Consider the following 19432-nt stretch of genomic DNA (forward strand, 5'->3'; position numbering starts at 1 on the left):
TTTTTCAGGGTTCTTTTACAAATATCAATGTCAAACCATTGAATGGTAGTGTATAAAGACTTTTTTTTAAGTGTTTTATTTCTCCTAAATCTAAGTCTCTTAAAATTTGTGTTTTGAAATCAATTTGGTCACAAACAACATGCAAAAATGGCTTGTGGTCACTTCTGACTTTTTTCTTGTGCATTGGATTAAGTGCCCTAGAGTAGATACATTAATCTGAATCTACTGAATCAACTAAGGTAGAACACTGTAATGCTAAAACGGAAACATTAAATTTCCATTTCAACATTAAAACACAACAGAAACCATAGCAACTCCATTCAGGTGATTAAAGACGCTCCCCAATGCGAATACAAGGAGGGCTGGTCAGCAGGCAGAGTGCGAGTGTAAACCAATCTGAGAAAATTAAGCATGAACAATCGGTCTTACTGGGTCAGAAGTCTGTTTTTACAGGATCAATCTCTTTTGATGGTGAGTCAAGTAACACTGAAAGAACACACGGAGCGTGCTTGTGCTTCTTCCGGAAATGCACAAGTCAAACCTTGCTTGTGTGGGAAATCTCCCACTTCCTACTGGATCCACGTCCATCAAACTTCTGCTCTTGTGTCTTTAATTAGTTCAAAATCATTCGCTTACTCACTATGCAGGGCTTGACACTCTCACCAGTCTTACATCGTCGCCTACGGCCCACTCTCCAGCAACACTTCCCCCTTACAGGGAAAATCTTATTATTAATGATATATATTTATTACATATTTTTCAGGGTTCTTTTGAGAATGTATGGTGTGTGCACATGTGCTTCACCTAACAGACGCAGAGGAAGAGGAGGGGATGGAAATTGATTGATGAATTGAAGGCTTTATTTAATCCTGATTGATGACAACGGGGATAATGCTGGCCGGATTTGCAAACGGAGTGAAATTTGATGTCGTAAATGCTACTGACTGCATTTAGCCTTTTCAGACACCATGATGACTGCTGATAGTAATTGCAATAAAAAAGTGAAAGAGGAACGCAGATGTATACCCAGAGAATACGCAGTTTCTGATAAACAACAAGACTGCCCCCTAGTGCTGTGCATTTGAGCCCTGAACAAACAATCAAACATGGTTTGCTGAAGATCTTCTAAAATGCTCAAAAGATCTATCTGTACTTTTTGATTTCTGCCAAATCAGAATGTCTCATCCACCTCTTTTATCTTGTTGTGTGGTTGTGCATCAGCCCATGGCAATTTCGTCCAGGTTTCCCAGCATCTTAAGTCCTCTGAGTCTAATTTCATTAAATGGCAGACAGCCTCTGAGTTTGAAAGTGTCTGCAGAGTCAGATGAATTTTCAAGGTACAACAGGATTACGTTAAGGTCAAAGCTCAAATAGAGCATACTCACAGTAACAGGTCCCTCGGAGGGGGTTGCCAAGGTAACGGTTTTCTGAATCACAACTGCAGAGAGGGGGAAAAAAACAATTTAGATGAAGTACATGAAATAATGAGACAATGCTATATCTGATGCATGAATCTGAACATGCAAATGTCATAATAATTATTAAAGACTAAAAATAAATAAATGGACTGTGAAACAAGAAAACAAAAAGGTTGTTACTCAATTTAAAATAAATAAAATAAGGATTGAGATGTTTTGCTATCTAGATTTTTTGTTCTTTTTTTTGGGGGGGGGGGGTTTAATATTTTTAGGGGGTATTTTAAGTAGTTTTTATCTGTACATCTGTGTTTTTTATGGGATGTCTATGTACACATGTATATGAACATCCTTTGTTTTCCCTAAAAACCACCTTATATCTTATTTTGTAAATATGTTCTTTTGCATATGCTGAATAACTTTGTTAAACATTGAATCTATAAAATATTGCAAAAATGTACACTATTTATATTTATAGATCTTACTGTGAACAATTCTTCCATGCATGTTTTATTATTTAAGAAAATTTGTGACCTTCATCAAAATGTCATAACCAGACTTATGCAGGACTTCGCCGAACCTCTTATTCATATGCAAAGCCCACATCTCAAAAAACAATCAACAACTGATGCATATCCAAGTCCCTGCACTATATTGTTTTCTTTTTACTAATCTGTTGCACTCTGATGTATTATATGTCACAATACAGAACAAAAGATCTGTGGCTATCATACATCAAAACCATGATATTAAAGTAAAGTAGCCAGTACTTAGCATTTGTACCATATCTGCATACTGCTACCATTTATACATTATAAAAAAAATTTAACATTTCTTTTTAACCTCTAAATAGAAAAATGTAAGTAAATTAACAGAAAAAGCCTTTACGTATTTGTTGTATTTGTATCACAAAATGTTTGAATTTGTGTATTGCCTGTGGTATCTTTGTCCCTTTCCATACTAAGGCAGATTATGTAATTCCACTCTGTTGTTGGGGTCCTTTATTTCCTCAGCTTCATTAGAGAGTGCCAGGAGACAGCCCAAAGCTTCCTCTACCTCAATCTCAAACACGCTAAACAATTAACACAGCGCTGTCGGCCCAGCTCTCCACCAGCCTAAGCAGATTACACATCCTGTTGCTCTTCTGAGCCAGGAACTGACGGTCCAATTAGAGTCTGCATTCATTTGAGAGCACTCCCTCTCCTCACAGCAATCTCGCCACTTAGTTTCTACAGAGGGAATTCACTTTCGATTCATGGCATTGTCCTGTAAGTGTATCTGAAGTGCAAATGCAATTAATCATTAAAGCCACATTTAACAAATAAATGAAGCGATGTTATAGTTAATGCAGAATGCCGTGCTCTGGACTAGTTACTATGGAGCTAATCTAACACAATGCTCCCAGTTCACATGCATTACAGACAGAAAAATACTTTATGTATGTATGCAAATTCATTACAATTGTGCAGTCTAGCCAAATATGGCTTTAGGGTTTGTATCGAATGTGATTCAATAAAATATGCATGAAATCATTAAAAAAAAAAAAAAAAAAAATTGTTTTCTATTGTGTTGTCCTCAAAAGTTACATGCATAAACAAACAATCCGATTCACAAACAAATCCTGTAACTCTGCCCATTTTGGTAAGAGTTTTGTGCTTTTTACTAAGTGCTTTGGTAAATCATAATTATGATAAAAAGTCGAAATTAAGCACATTATAAGTTAGAATTACCACATAAAAAGCCATAATTATGACAAAATGTCAATTAAGTCAAAATGTTTTAATGATTTTTTATCCTACAATAATGACAGCATCTCAAAATTGCATAATTATGATGTCACATTTTTTGCCAGCATTTTTAATTTTATCACAACTTTTCATCTTATAATTTCAATTTATGTCAGTCATGTTTTTGTCTCTGGCATATGTTTTTATATTAATTCCATTTTTTAAAATCACATAATTAGTATGACTTAGTATGCCATCATTTTGACTTTTGTATCATAAATAGGACATTTTATATTATAATATTATTTTACTTTTCAATTTATTTTATTCATCAAAGAAATTTTTTTTTTTTTTGGCTGAAATTGGGCTTTCATATTTATGATATGTTTAGTAGCTGTTCATTTATTTGGGAGCAATTTTGATTTATGAATCAAATTGACTTGGAAAATCTGGATCGACATCCAGCCATGTGATAGTAAAATAATGAAACAAAAAAAAAATACATATTTACCTTTTAAGTACACCTACTAAACTGCATCATTCTCACAGTTAATTATACACAGACCTCCATCTCATAGTGTAAATATCTTTGCCCTTAGCTTGCAGGGATCTACCTTTATCATAAGGAGCTGAAGCATTCATATTTTTTTTTTCTGAGAGTTGGTGATAAATATGAGAGGACAAGGTAGAGTACAGTTTTACCACGGTACAGAGGACACAGGACAAACTGCACCACAGGCATTTTAAAACCTCTGCATATCAGTCCCCTAGCCTTTAATCTGGATGACATTTCAGAAATGACTATTCTCCCTCACCCATACACTGCAAATCAGAAGGAGAGGTTTCCAACGTTCATACTCACATACACACAATGTACTCTGTGAGGGCAGTGAAACATAATGCACTCTTACTCTCAGTATCTTAATTTAATCTCCAGTGAGAGCGCACCTACACGCTGTGCATGCTTTAATGCACTCTCTCTCTGTAGTGCCATAATTTGATCCCCATTTGGGTCACACCTGAAGTGCCGCAACACACACAACACACTCCATGACACTCCATGATGATGATGATGGACTCTACAGTAATCAAGCATGCTTTTGCTTCAAATTGCATCAATTTTCTTTCTTTAATCATGTGTATCTTTTCAAATATCTCTCGTTGAGCAGTCGTCTGATAGCAAAGGAGAATGACGTGATGCTCTGACGTCCCGATCAGGACAGTGAAAGGAAACTTTGAATTGCTCTTTCACAATGTCAGCGCACTAAAAGGGGGTCGGCGAGACCTGCAGCACATCAGGTCTTTAATCAACCATTTTGAGTGTGATAGTATTTGTGCGTTACAAAAATGGTCCCGGTGCTTCATTACGGACCTCGTTATGTAGGATGGGTAATGGCATCTGTCCGCTCTTGAGTAATGAAGGAGAGAGAGAACAGAGTGAGAAGTAGAGGAATAAACAGGAAGTGGTAATGGCCAGCGCGACTGCAGCCTGTGCACTCATTTGTCCTTGTGATGAAGACACGCTTGAATACATCATCAACAGGCCTGGCTTGGCCTGATTGGGTTACACACAATTAAAAACAAGCATCTACCGGTGTGTACACACACACACACACACACACACACACACACAAAATGAAATGACAAAAGAGTGTGTGTGTATTAGAGAGAGAAGCTTCTCCCAACACCTTAGATACCATACACAGCAGAATGCTGGGTTAAAATATGTTTTCCCACTATATAATTTGAAAGCAAAGTACATTTGATCATTAATCACTTAGTTGTTTGGTGCTCATAAGAGTCATTTATTCATAAATCAAGCAATACGGCTGTGTGAGTTTGATTCACTAAAAAGAACCAAATCATAAGAGTCACTTGCTCAGGAATCAAAACTACACATCACATTCTATGTTTTTGATTTACAAAAAAGAACCAACTCATGAGAGTTGCTTGTTCAGTGATTGGACTACACTGGTCAAACAATTTTGATTCACTAAACAGAACTACTCGCTCGTAAGAGTGAATTGCTCAGGAATCAAAATATACTGGAGCTACTGAATTTTTCTGATTCACAAATAAGACTGAACTCATTAAAGTAACCTACTCTTTTCTGAAATTGGAATATATTTGTCACATGCTTTTGATTCACTAAGAACCAGTTCACAAGAGGCAATAATTTGGGAATTGAACTATACTGGACATGTTACATACATTTTTTGCATAGTAGATTTAATTGTGAAGATGTAGTTTACAATATACTGCCACAGTATTTTTGTTCTGAAGAAACATTGTGCAGGAAACATTAATGTAAATAAAACAGAACCAAACGTCATTCAGTCACAGTATTAACAATGGAACCAGTAAAGCAAAGGAAAAAAAATGCACAAAAGTGCACAATGCCTTTCATGATGACTTCTCCTCCTGAGTCATTACCTTACTACAGTGTACAGCTGTACCTAGCAACGTTTTTGATGAAAATGTGCTTTGGTGCCAAAAAATACAGTGTGAAAAGAGACCTGCAGGGACAAAGGACACAGCTTCCTGTTTCCTGCCATAAAACACTGTTAAAACATCAAGTAAGACCTTCCACGAGCTGCACACCTCTTCATATCCCAGAGTTACACATCAGCCTATAACAAAGCATCTGCTCTTAAGAGAGCACAACAAAGGCACCACCATCCACTGCTGTAGCTCTGAATGCAACAACCTGCATGGGAAATTCAGATTCATACCCACGTCTCCTAAATAAGCATGACTGGTCAACCCACTCTTTAGAATTTCTGCATGCACAAATAACAATGCAGTGAGTGAAACACTTCAGTTTCATTATTTTCAAAGAGAATTGGTCTCTCACAAATAGTCACAAACACACGCCAGCACACTCCCACACCACACGTCCGCCTCCATTAGTGGTATTAAAGTGTGTGCAACATGCAGACAAAATATGCTGCGTCTGCAGGTCAGCTTTAGCCAAAATTGTGAGGACACAGAGTCAAGCTAAATGGAATGCAGGGGACTTAATGATTAAAAGGGTGTGGAAGTATTAACTATACTTGGGAAAGATCCAGGACAACCTCAATTGGGGTTAAGAAAAAAAAAATGAATGAATTTTTTGAACCAGTATATTAATATATTACTTAAACAAGCATTTATTATATATATATATATTTTAAAAATAAAAGTCTTGGCATGTATATTTTTATATAAGTAAATGATTGCATGCAGCATAGGTACTTACAGCTGGCACTGGTCGCCTTTGATGCCCTTGGTGGTGCAAAAGCATTTGCCCGTCAGCACCTGGCATACGTTGGCATGGCCATTACATTTACAGGCTGAAAAAGAAAAATAGGGGGATGAGAAATATATAGAGAGATATAAAGATTAACAAAAGGGGGAAGGAAAGAGAGAAGAACATTGTGTAAAAACAAATACAGAGAAGTACAAGACTGATCTTACAAATACAGCTTAAACATTATTTAATTATGAAACGTGCTGCAATTGAAAGAAAATAGGTTGATTTTAATAAGGAATGAGGTCTTTTTATCTACTGCTATAACAGAGCAACTCTGGAAAACTGAAATCTGTGACACCATATAATATTGAAGATAACAAATAAAAACAAATACAAATGACTTAATTGACTCAAACGTGGTCAAACAAGCTGACAAAAACAGTGAGATCAGCTGGTCCCTCTGTTCTCAGATTTGTTCACAGAGAAGTGAGTTTCGGCTGCATTACATTTGAACATTTTACTGTCCTTAGGCAACATCAATGATGGAAATCAAAATAATAAATTATAAACCTTAACCACAGAGGTCAATGAACAAACAAAATGGTAAATTTTCATCATTCTATGTGCATTTGAAAAAAATAAAACATACCTGGCCATGCATAAACTAAAATATATGAATTTAGCACTATAAATTAAAAAAAACATACCTGGCCGTGATAATAGCTTAAAAAAAAAAAAAGAAAAAAGTAACAGATCAACACATTTATTTCAATTTTATAAATTTACTTACAAATATAATTTGTAAATATTATATAAATAACATTTTTGTCATTGTATTTTATAATAGACTACCATTCAAAAGTGGGGTCAGTAATAACTTTTATTGGTTTTGAAATACAAATATATTTTGTAAATATTATTTTTAAAGACATTTAAATTGTTGTTTTTATTTTAATGTCTTTACTGTCACTTTTGATCAATTTAATGCATCCTTACTGCATTAAAGTTTTAATTTCTTTCAAAAAAGAAAATAAAAATCTGACCCCGAACTTGTAAATAATACTGTATATACAAACATATTTTGTGTAGTATGTAAAGTGGTCATATAAAAGACAAGTTGCTGAACTCTATATTGGCATTACTGCGATTAATGTGTGAGTTATGTTAGTGTATTTGTGGAATCTGGAGTTAGTTTATTTTTGGAGTATTGTTGGTGTTTTTGTTGATTCTGGTTTTTTTTGTGGATGATTTCACTTATTATATGACTCACTTCAGGATCACCAATTCTGAAACCCTGCAAAACAGGTACATTTGCGTTCAGAAGATTTTTGCCACTGACAAAAACACTAGCTTTAAGTACCACAGTCTTTTATCTGTACTAAAATCCATTTCCGCCTTTTTTGAGCAGTGGACTATAATTATTTCTAAAATAAGCTTTAATTCTACACACACTCTTCACGCTGCTCTAACATCGCTGCAGATCATTGGGCTCTGACAGGCTTTTGTTCGCTGTGCTAAACATACATGACAGCATGTATAGGACCAATTCTACGCTGTCTCTAAATCCCAGAATCCTGTAGGTCGTATATCAAAGGTCTATGCTGATGTGCGTATGAACACCTTTTGTAAGCTATTCTGCTTTTAAGAAGGAATATGAATATCATATTTCTCAAGAAAATGGGAAACATGATAGTGTCTAATGTTTGCAGGCCGCAGTTTTAGAACTGACATCCCATCAAGCATTAAACTAAAGGAGGCCTTGGGCAAAATTTCACAAAAACATTGAGAAACACAACAAATCCATTTACATTTAAAAATATGTTGTAAATAAAACATAAGACCTCTTAGGACCACACTTTTAGAAAGTTTAAACTAGCACATGTTTTGTGATGGCTAGCTCTTAGTGTTAAAGTCCTGGTGGGGGTGTTGTCTCATATCTGTGAGCATTATGGTCTGTGACAGCATATCCTGTTTCTCCTAGAATCATAAGCCAATGCTGTAAACCGACATCTCCAGGGCAGAAGAGAAAAAATGTGAGTGCATGTCTATGTGTGATCTTGCCCCTCACCTCTGGCAGTGCAACCACCTCTTTGACCTCAACATTCATTTCCCAGTGTGCTCTTTTCTCCATTACTTAGCCAAAAGGTGTATCAAAATGCCCAGTTAGTAGGAGGTGCAAATATTCTCACCTTGGCACTTTCCGCCATTGGTTGGGTCTCCATGGTATCCGGGCAAGCATGTTTCACAGTGAAGCCCGGTGGTGAGGTTACGACACTGCTCACACACGCTGCCATTCACACATGTGCTGTGGCCATTGCACTGGCATGCTGGGAAATAAAAGGAATTTTTTTTTTTACAAATTTTGATGTCAACGATGACTCTAACTAAAGGATATTGATGCCCAGAACCCCCAAATATAATGACCCCCTGCTGAGGGATCCCTTTATAAAAATATGAAAGCAGCTACATATTTTCAATGTTTAAAACCCATTCATATTGTGTAAAAATGTGAAGAGTGATACTGTAAAGACAACAAAATTATTTTTTAGATATTGTCAATGTACTAAAGTAAATTAAATTAATAGGGAAATACCTAACATTTTAAATTACAACAATAAATAAATGCATAAATATATAAGGTTTGGGGTCAGTAATATTTTTTAATGTTTTTAAAAAAAAGTTTCTTATGCTCAACAAGGAAAACAGTATACTTTTTTCAGGATTATTTGATGAACAGAAAAGCTATTGCCATTTATTTATCTAAAATAGCACAGTCACTTTTGATCAATTTGAATCATTCTTATTGAATAGAAGTATTACTGTTAAAAACCACAGCTGTCGATAAAATCACAATTCATCTCACTATTTCTGTCTTAAAACAGTAAATTTATCCCTTATCATTTACTGTAACACTAAACATATTTAATTAATATCTTACATGTATACGTTAATAATTACAGCCCTAAAAAAATACATATGGTCATTTTGTTCTTTCATTTTTTTGCAGATCACCTTGCACCCTTTTGTGTCCCAAGGGGTTCCCTGCCCAGCAGTTTAAAAACCCCTGGTGGAACAAACTTGCTCTTTAAAGGTCAAGTGTGCATGTGACGTGGGTGGGTGGTTCTCACCAGGGCACTGGATGAAGGCCCACTCAAAGCCCCGGTCTTTTGGGCAGAGCCCTGTCTCCAGCACCATGTCTTGGCTGTGTTTGGAGGGGCTCTTCATGGGTCCGCGATACGAACCCTCCATGCACTGTCCTCGGCCAGTGTTACTGGGGTCCCCACACCAGCCGCAATCAGGCTGCTCCAGACACAGACCACATGTACGCAAACCAGAGCAGTTCTGAGCTGCAATGACAGAAAAAAGAAAGAGATGAGAAGCCGAAGAGAAAAAAGCCAGCAGATTCTGAGAAATAAACAATGAGAAACAACAAAGACACGCTTAAAATGATACTTTCAAGCTCTCACGGGGCATATCACTCCACTGACTGAGTAATATGCTTTCAAATACCAACAGAAAGTTCACTCTCCCTAAAGAGCACATCAGAGCCATATGCGTCAGCCTCTTTCAGTTTGATCCACCTCCCCGGCAGCCAAATCACATCTCATAGGATCTCAGACCTCACAACAACAAACATTACACACAAAGTGTGTTCAGGGTCAACACGATGGCAGCAATAACAGAGAAAAAGCACAATGTTAGTCATTATGATGGCAGGAGTTCATGGATTCTCAGCTGCAGGAGTTGACAGATCCTCAACAGCACCATATGATTTGATTCGGCATGCAATAAAAAAATCATTTGTTTAGGGGTGAGGGAATGTCTAGACGGGTAAGGCGTGGAAAACAGATGAGACAACTCTGAGAATAAAAATGCATCCCTGCTGATTCAAATAGTGAAAGTCCATGATTTGACAGACATAAATTTATTGGCACCCTGCAAATTTAAAGACATCACTGGCGCAACAGCTACGAGATATAACTGGTTTTAAAATCACACGAAATCAAAACTGACCCCATGTAGCTACCTTTCTCGTCTTCTTGTGGATGACTCATTGATCAATACGGATAGATAGGGAAAAAAATGTTTTTGTAATTCTTCAGAATTTAATATCTGGCTCCACTTTTGAAACAATGTTACTTTTCAGGTGACATCTCACCTCTGTTATTTTAACCCCTCCCCCACAGTCACTTGTCACAAAGACATTTCATAATCCAAGCCATTCTTAAAGGGACAGTTTACCCAAAAATTAAAATTCAGTTGACTTTCTTTAGTCTCCGATCAGACAGAACGCATTTTTTTGCAGTGAGAGGCGCCTTTTTTAAACTGTTTTCTGTCGGCAGTAAGCACCCCGTATGCACCCCGGGCGCCTCGCATTTTAGCCACCTGCTGCACTTTTTGCAGGAGCATTTTGAGTGCCTTTGGAGAAGGATGAGGATGAGGAACAAGTCAAATTGTTGATCTCCAGTAATGCAACAAGGACATGGTACAAACCGACTGTAAACAAATGACCTTCAGCTCACCCAAGCAGCGGCAGCAGCCGCCAGATTTAAGATCGAATTTATCAGACTGTTACAATATTGGGGTCGACGCACACAAGCTCCCCACATCCCAGTGCAAATCACTGCCGCCTAAAAACGCAAACCTTCACAAGTGTGAGTCAAACTCATCCATGCATGCTCTGACAGAGACAAAGCACCCTGAAGAGAAAAAGAAGAAAAACATAAGAGGAAAAAACATGAAACAGAAATAGATCTTTAAAATGGCACTGACACAGGTCGAGGCTTATGGCGGAGCAGTTGAAACGTTAAGTAACCATCACTCGGACAGAGAGATACATTTTGGTGACAAAAAGCCAGACAGATTTACAGAATCATACCACCTCCTTTTGCCGAAGAGCTTTTAATTCATTTTCCATCAGACTGAGCATAATGGAAGTTCTATCAGTAAGTCTAGGCCTGTCATAAAAGCAAACTACAGTCGGAGAGTGTCCATGTGTCCCCTGTACACTTACCTCACTGTCTGATAGGGTGAAATAAGACATTATGAGCACTTAAAGCCTTAAGTCTGAAGGACAAAGATGGCATAACACAGCAGCGTAGCAAATAAATTGTCAGCAAACAAGATGCATTTCAAACACTCCGAATGTAAATGTGAATGCAAAGTGAAAAATCAGAAACATTAAGGTATTTGAGGAATGTCAAGGCCTCTTTTAAATATTCCCTGAAGAACGTTTATGCCAAATTATGTAGTTTCCTTAAAGTTTTTATCACTTAGAATGCCAAAGTGTGCCATAAGCATCCATTCTTGAACGCCCAAGAGGGAAGAGCGAACGCTTAGGCAGACAAATTGAAACACTAATTGCACATTACAGGCGGATCAGAGGCCAAGCAGTTCAGCTAATGGGATGAAACAACAGATCTGATAGAGATGAAGAACCCACACAACCCAGGATGGTGACAGGCACTGATTGGTTGTATCTTTCTCTGAAAGGCTCCACAAAGCAACTTTCTCATCACTGATCACTCGCACTGAAGCCCTTCCAAGAAAAAAGGATAAGGGGTTTAATTCAGGTTTAATTTAACTTTAATCCTTATTAAAAATTGTACATTATAAATGCACACTACAAAAACTTCAAACGTTTGGGGTCAGTAAGATTTTTTAAATGTTTTTGAAAGAAGTTTCTTGTGGTCACCAAGGCTGCATTAATTTGCTCCAAAAATACAGTAAAACAATACTGAAATATTATTACCATTTAAGATAACAGTTTTCAATTTAAATACATTTTAAATTACATTTATTTATGTGATGGCAAAACAGATTTTTCAGCAGCTATTACTCCAATCTTCAGTGTCACATGATCCTTCAGAAACCATTTTATTTTACTTTTATTTAGATTTTGATTTGGTGTTTTAAGAAAAGTTGTCTTATTGTTGAAAACTGTTATGCTGCCTAATATGTTTCTGAAAACTGTGATCCTTTTTTCAGGATCTTTTCATGAATAGAAAAGTTCAAAAGAATGGCTTTTATTTGAAATGGAAATCTTTTGTAACATTATCAATGTCTTTACTTTCACCTTTGCTCAATTTAATGCATCCTTGCTGAATAATGCATTAATTTTGTTTAAAAAAACTATAACAAAGTTACCAAGTTCTATATATTCTCCACCACTTCAATATTTCTACCAATAATAGTAAGGTACTCACTGCTCCTTTAACACATTTAACTGTGCCACACATTCAGTTAATTTTCCCCCTCAAAATCAGTGCTGAATATGTAAAAAAAAGACCACAGATTTTCTCTAGGGCAGATTATAAGCAGTAATGGCCACTATATGTAAATGAGGACACTCACACAAGCAGTCTCCTGTCTGCCACTCCAGACACTGGCCGTAGGGAAAGGATATGACGTAGGCATTGGAGTCCACGCAGCGTTTGGTGCTTCCACACCACATGCACTCCATGGCCTGGCTGGTGCAGTTCTCACAGGAGGTGCGCAGAGAGCAGGGCGTCTTACACGGGCGGGCGTTCTGGTTCGGGCTCACTGCAAGGGAGGAAATATGTATGAGATTACTGAAAAGGGAATATGTATGTATCTTATTGGCTAATTCCCAAGCTTTCACTAAGAATAAAAGGGAAACAGAGACTCACAGACTGGTTTCTCACAGATGAGGCCGTCTGTGTTGGCGGTGCAAGGATTTGCCCTGAGGCCAGAGACCTGAGCTCTCTCCAGGTAAGCACAGAAGCCTGAGTCATTGGGCTCACCAGGCAGCCACTGCAGAGAGGTGTTAGTGAATGGAGACATGTCCTCCCAGCCCCAGTATGACACATTGATCTTCCTCAGGCCAACCCATGGGGACAGTTTCTGCAGGACAAACGCAATGAGTCACGCAAACAAAATTAGGAACTAAAATTCTGAAGAGTGTGCGTCAATCATTATTATTAGAATGTGAGTATACACTGCCATTCAATTGTTCTAAGGAAATAATATTTTTATTCAGCAAGGATGCTTTATAATTGATTAACAGTGACAATAAAACATTTGTAATGTTACAAATGGTTTCTACTGTAATTTGTACTGTATTTGTGCTGTCAATCGATTAAAATTTTGAAAATTTTTCTGCTGACTGTATATATCTACTACAGTACACGGATCCATTCAGTATAACTAAACACAGCAACATAAACATGACAATTCAAAACATTATTGTGAATGTGTGTAGAAACAATGTGATTGTATGGAAATGTCTGTGCTGTGCATAAATACAATGTGTGATCATTGCATCAAGAGCACTCATACACATTAACAGACTCAACGCGTGCACGACTCCTGTACGCCACCGCAATCGTCTTTATCCTTAAATACTGTTTAAAATCATTCCATTTGGACATTGGTTGAGATAAGGAACACCAAAGAGTTGGCTACTTTGAAGAGGCTAAAATATTTTGCTTGACATTTTTGTTCAAAACATAATTATCCAATTTGTGGATAAGTTCTAATGACTTTACTATTATTCTAAAATGTGGAAAATACTTCTTACTGGTAGTGCAAATATAAGCAGACACAAACCTTCCCCTTCTGCTGGTACTTCTGCAGTTCCTCCAGCACAAAATCCACCTGCTTGGCTGTGGTAAGGGAGCCGATGTTGCCCTCCAGGTTCTTGCAGTAGTGCTGAGCATTGTCATAGCTCTCTCTGCTGGAGTTGATCTGCAGACAGGCCTCCCCAACATTGCTCCAGCCGTCTCCACACAGCTGGGCTACAGAGAGGTCATGAGATGTAGAAGAATTAGGAGCTTTTAACTCAAGCCTCATATTTTTCCCATTTCTCGTTTGATCTCTGTTATTCAGAGACAGCAGGAGAGCTCTTAACATAATGAAACTTACTCTTCAGAACCAAGTGAAGCTCTGAAAGGGCCAATAGCTAATTTAAGCAAAGTGGACGGTTAAAGAAAAATTTCCACAGTGGAAAATGCCAAGCACAATGAGACTGAATCATTTAGCAACTTTACAATTCAAAGAAGTCAAAAGGTGTCGTGAATCCCAGGTTTCTTAGGTAAAACTTTACAAAAAAGCACAGACATCCACACATTTATGTACAACAAAAATTAAATAAGCTGTTTAGGTAATTTACAAATCCGAGATACTGGCGGAAAAAGAGGGAGTGTCTGTTTAAGTCTGCTGAACATGGGCTCCGTTCCAAAAAACTAGTGACCTTTCTGTCTAGACAACATTTTAAAGTAACACAGGCACGCTCCTGTCACAAAGCCTGTTGCAAAATGTAATATAACTTCTTTTGGCTAATATAAAAACCCAGAATGTACTGTGGCAAGATCACTGATTCAAATTCATTTAAGATGGCAGAAGCATTCAGAGTGTCTCCGAACTAATTAAAATGCACTATTTTACCAAATGTATGTGTGGTACATATTTTTATATCACTTCAGTAATTTAGCGGCATGTTATAGAAATAGTTTCTATAACAGTAATAGTTGGAGGAAGTGTTATTATGGATTATTGACTGGAATTTTGGCCAGAAGCAACAGTTTAAAGTTCATTCTTTTAATGTGTGAATATTGCTTGACAAAATAAAACATCTCTCTTATCATCCTCTGCCATTCTTACCAGGAAGGGTGTGGCATTCCTGCTGTTGAGGATCCCACTGGCAGCTGAGGTTGAGGGAGCAGCTCTTGCAGTTGGCCATCTTACTGCAAATCTGCTCATTTCTGATTAGACATTTGGTGAAATTCTTCACAGTCTAGTAAAGAAAAAAGAGATATCAACAAACAAAGGAATACTAGTGCATACTGTGTCATGTAACACCGGTGCCCCCTGCAGGCCAACTTACAGAAGTGCAGTTACTGAGAGCTGAGATGCATTTCTTGCTGTCGCACCACTGACATCCATTAGTGTTGGCGGTACAGCTGGTGCAGTCTGAGAAGCGGTAACATCTCTCATCCACCGTGGCTAGAGCAGAGACAGAGCAGAGATGGCAGAGATGAAGAGCAAAAAAGTCTAGTCCAAAGAAAACTGGCAGTCCTAAGTATTAATATCCAACAGTTGTGAGGCACACATTAATCTAGAGAGACATCTAAGCTGTTCCACAGCCAACTCTCATATCAGACCTTTAACCAAAGTAGAAGAGAAACATTTAGCACTTCAAACACCTTCTATTCCCCATTTACTTCTAATCGCAAGACTTCAAACAGTGTGACTTATGTAGAGAATCAAAGAGGCCTCTGTTCTACGTCTCTTTCTTTCCACAATCCTTTATTCAATAATAACGAGTGTCTCCATGTCCTTACTTCACTACATTTGCTTCCTCTTCCCTAGTCTTAAAAAGCTATATTTAACACATAACACAGCAACATTTCTTGCACAGCTACTTAATCTACAGCAAACCTATCACTATCAGTTTGAATTATTCTATGAATTATGGCATCAGAAATGAACTGAATATTCAATTACTAAAAGGATCATTATATAACAAGGTGTGGTTAAATAAGTGCATTCACCAGAATTGTAATAACGTATAATATACGTGTGTGTGTGTGTGTGTGTGTGTGTGTGTGTGTGTGTGTGTATACACACAGACATATATTTATATACAAACACATACAATTACAGTTATTATATAGTATTATTATATAGTATACAGCAGTGTTATGTGTTAAACATTGAAATTATTTTGTGTTATTTAATCAGATTACTTTTTTCTGGTTTTTGTTAGTTTGAACCAGAAGCGTTGAATTCATAAGAAAATATCTTAAGTTACTTTTTCAAAAACGTAACGCCAGTTACTTTGTTTTCCCATTTATTGACTGACAAGTCTCCTGTCCCCATATTGGGAGAAATCGGAAATACAAAGGCATTGTGTGTGTTGTGTGAACATGATGTTACTATAGTTTTAGACTAAATGTGAATGTGCATTAATTAATCCCACTCATGAAAAAACAGATTTAGTATTCATCAAAATGAATTAAAACAGTGAAATGCAAACTCGGAATATGATGTAAACCTGCAATAATTAAATATGTTAAATAACACATATGTAACTAATCCCATTTTATTAACCAGTGTCTTTGCTGCTGACCTTTGATGATCCAGATCAACCATACTAATAAGCAAAAATGACTTTAGATAAAATAACAATTGTGCTTCACACATTGTACAAATGTGAATTTACTTTTCCTTCAGCCTGAGGTTTATTCATTATACTTTTTGATGAGAACGTGCTTTTACATTTGCTATAAATAGAACTTCTTATATTAAAAAGAATCAAGCCCTACTCATATTTAACAAGTAACGCAAAAGTAATGTAACGCATTACTTTCCATAAAAAGTAACTAAGTAACGTAATTGGTTACTTTTTTAGGGAGCAACGCAATATTGTAATGCATTACTTTTAAAAGTAACTTTCCCCAACACTGGTATACAGTTATTACAGCACCTCTTCTCTCCAAAATACATAGTTAGTTATTTGTTCAAAACTACAGTTAGCACAGCAATGTTGTGAAATATTATTACAATTAAAAACAACTGTTTTTATATATTTTAATTATGTTAAAATATGTGACTTATTTCTGTTATGCAAAAAAAATGATGAAAACCAATGTTAATTAATATTTAAAAATGTATTTACTTATTTACAAATACAAAAAAAAACACTTAATACAAAATAAAAAAAAAACTACACAATTCAGTAATAACACTGATTACAGTCTCACCATACTGAATATAACAAAACAGTCCTTATGTAATTTTAAATTTATTCAGTGAATGATTAAAATCAAGCCTAATCAAATTAACTGGATCATAAGAGTAATTTGTTATTGGCTACAATAGTTATGTTGTATATACAGGTTTTTTTTTTCATTGCTGTGGCACTTGAGATTTAACAGCAGCAAACAGCGATGCAGAAAACACAGAAACACTCACACACCATAAACAAGGCCAGCGCTGCCAGGGATTATCCCAGCATGCACCTCTCCAGACCTCAGGTTGGAATTTCAAATCAAACGAAATGAAGCCAAATACTGCATTGGCTGGATGTCCACATACTCACTCTCAAAGACTAAATTTTGGCTGGTTTTGTGTGCTTGGTTGTGTTCTGACAGGTGGCAAAAGATCAAACAGACTGGCAGTCCTGCAGAGCAAAGGAGGGCTGTGGGAAACTCTCCTCTGTGTCTGCTTCAGACAGCTTGTGCCCCCTCCATTACTCTCTCATTAACACAGCCAGTGCACAATGTAGCAGACAAACCCGAGGGCTTAGATCAGCACACACAAGAAGGGCTGATTTCTTGGCTTGGGCACAGTGGAAAATGTTTTAGCTGAGGGTAGCAGGGGAGTCTCTAAGCCTCTTCCAGATACCTACCAGCTTTGGCAGGGCAGAAAGGAGCAGGTGTAGCACTGTTAGTGAAGCTGGGCTCCCAGGACATGCAGCAGCCCCCTTTCCAAATGCAGCGCACACCGGGGCCTGCAGCCTCACAACGCTCCTGCCCCAGGAAGGCCTCACAGCTGGGTGGCCTGTAGATTAGTACATCATTCAGAAGAACGCTGGAGAACCCCCCGAACACATACATGGACCTAGAAGGAGAAGAAGATGGAGACTTTTAAGTATACAACAACATTTTGTATGAGAGTGTGTGTGTGTGTGTGTGTGTGTGTGTGTGTGTGTGTGTGTGTGTGTGTGTGTGTGTGTGTGTGTGTTCATTAGATTTCTCACCCATTACTGGTTACTGCTGTATGTCCAAAGCGATTCACGTCTCTGTGCAGGTTTGGTTTGGGAAGGACCTTCCACTCATCACACGCTAAAAGAAAAAAGGCAAATACAAAATAAAACAATAAAAAAATAATCTGTTTAAGAATTATTTACTTATAAATCAGACATAACTATGCAACATTTAGCAAAATAAATATTTTACTACATAGAACAACTGCAAAAATTTATATTTCCTATGGGAACTTTTTAGATTGTAAAAATTTTTAATTATTAAAAATTATATATCAATATTATGATTTAGTCTTTTTTCTTACCATTTTCTTACCACATTACAATTTCCAAAGTTTGAGGTCAGTAAATTTCAACTGATAAAAAGTGATTTTTACATTATTACAAAAAAATCTATTTCAAATAAATGCTGTTCCTTTGACCTTTCTATTCATCGAGGAATCCTGACAAAAAAAAAAAAAATCCAGACTGATGATACTAATAACTAAAGACTGCAGTAATGGCTGCTGAAAATGCAGCTTTTCCATCACAGGAATAAATTGCATATTCAAATATATATAAATAGAAAAAAGTAATTGTAATAATACATTACAATATTATTTATACTGTATTTTGATCAAATAAATGCAGCCTTGGTGAGCATAAGAAATGTATTACAAAAACATTTAATAAATATTACCAACCTCTAACTTTTTAATAGTAGTGTATATCAAACATGCAGTAAAGTAGCACCACAAACCAATGTCATAGGCGAGGAAGTCAGCAGAGAAGCATTTGGCTCCATTGCTAAGAGAGGTGTCATTATGGGTATTTCCTCCAAAGATGAGCAGAGTTCCTCCCAGCAGCACAGACGAATGCAGGTAACGTGGGTAACCGCTTTCTCTAAGAATCGTCCTGCAACACACAACAAACATCATCGAACTGTTGCACCAAATCCGAAACTAACTGTTCCTCTAAAATGAATACATTTACAAAAAAAATGTTTTGTCTTGAATACGTCTGTGTGCTCTTACCATGTGCGAGTCTGAACCTCATAGCGGTAAAGATCATCCACCAGGCCGTATTTGTTTGCTGGAAGAGATTTGTAGCCCCCGTGGATGTACACGCTCTTGCTGCCGCTGTCATACACGCTGCTGTGGCCGTACCCACCCTGAGCGATCGCTCCTCTGGTCTCTGGCACCAGCCATGTGTTTGTCCCTGTGCACAGAAACAAAATCATTTACTTTAAAAAGTTGAATTTTTTTTTTAAATTATAAAACCTGCTTTGCCTCTCAATAACCAGTCTGTGAGAATTTGACGATGTTTCAGTATAATGAGTGGAATAACAATG

The 19432-nt window shown here is 37.0% G+C and overlaps 1 protein-coding gene across 1 annotated transcript in view; it reads right to left on the reverse strand.

Moving 5' to 3' along the window:
- The window catches only part of atrnl1b (attractin-like 1b), an 89715-nt gene that overhangs the window by 52372 nt on the left and 17911 nt on the right, over window positions 1-19432 (reverse strand). Inside the window, exons 9-21 of the mRNA XM_042735665.1 lie at window positions 19116-19299; window positions 18842-18996; window positions 18097-18181; window positions 17746-17957; window positions 15220-15338; window positions 14997-15129; window positions 13944-14131; window positions 13025-13238; window positions 12729-12917; window positions 9503-9721; window positions 8564-8701; window positions 6381-6474; window positions 1386-1438 (exon numbers count right to left, since the gene is read on the reverse strand). Coding sequence (XP_042591599.1) covers window positions 1386-1438; window positions 6381-6474; window positions 8564-8701; window positions 9503-9721; window positions 12729-12917; window positions 13025-13238; window positions 13944-14131; window positions 14997-15129; window positions 15220-15338; window positions 17746-17957; window positions 18097-18181; window positions 18842-18996; window positions 19116-19299 — 1983 coding nt within the window. The remainder of the gene's footprint in view (window positions 1-1385; window positions 1439-6380; window positions 6475-8563; window positions 8702-9502; window positions 9722-12728; window positions 12918-13024; window positions 13239-13943; window positions 14132-14996; window positions 15130-15219; window positions 15339-17745; window positions 17958-18096; window positions 18182-18841; window positions 18997-19115; window positions 19300-19432) is intronic.

The sequence above is a fragment of the Cyprinus carpio genome, chromosome B12 (genome assembly GCF_018340385.1).
Source record: "Cyprinus carpio isolate SPL01 chromosome B12, ASM1834038v1, whole genome shotgun sequence".
Taxonomy (NCBI): domain Eukaryota; kingdom Metazoa; phylum Chordata; class Actinopteri; order Cypriniformes; family Cyprinidae; genus Cyprinus; species Cyprinus carpio.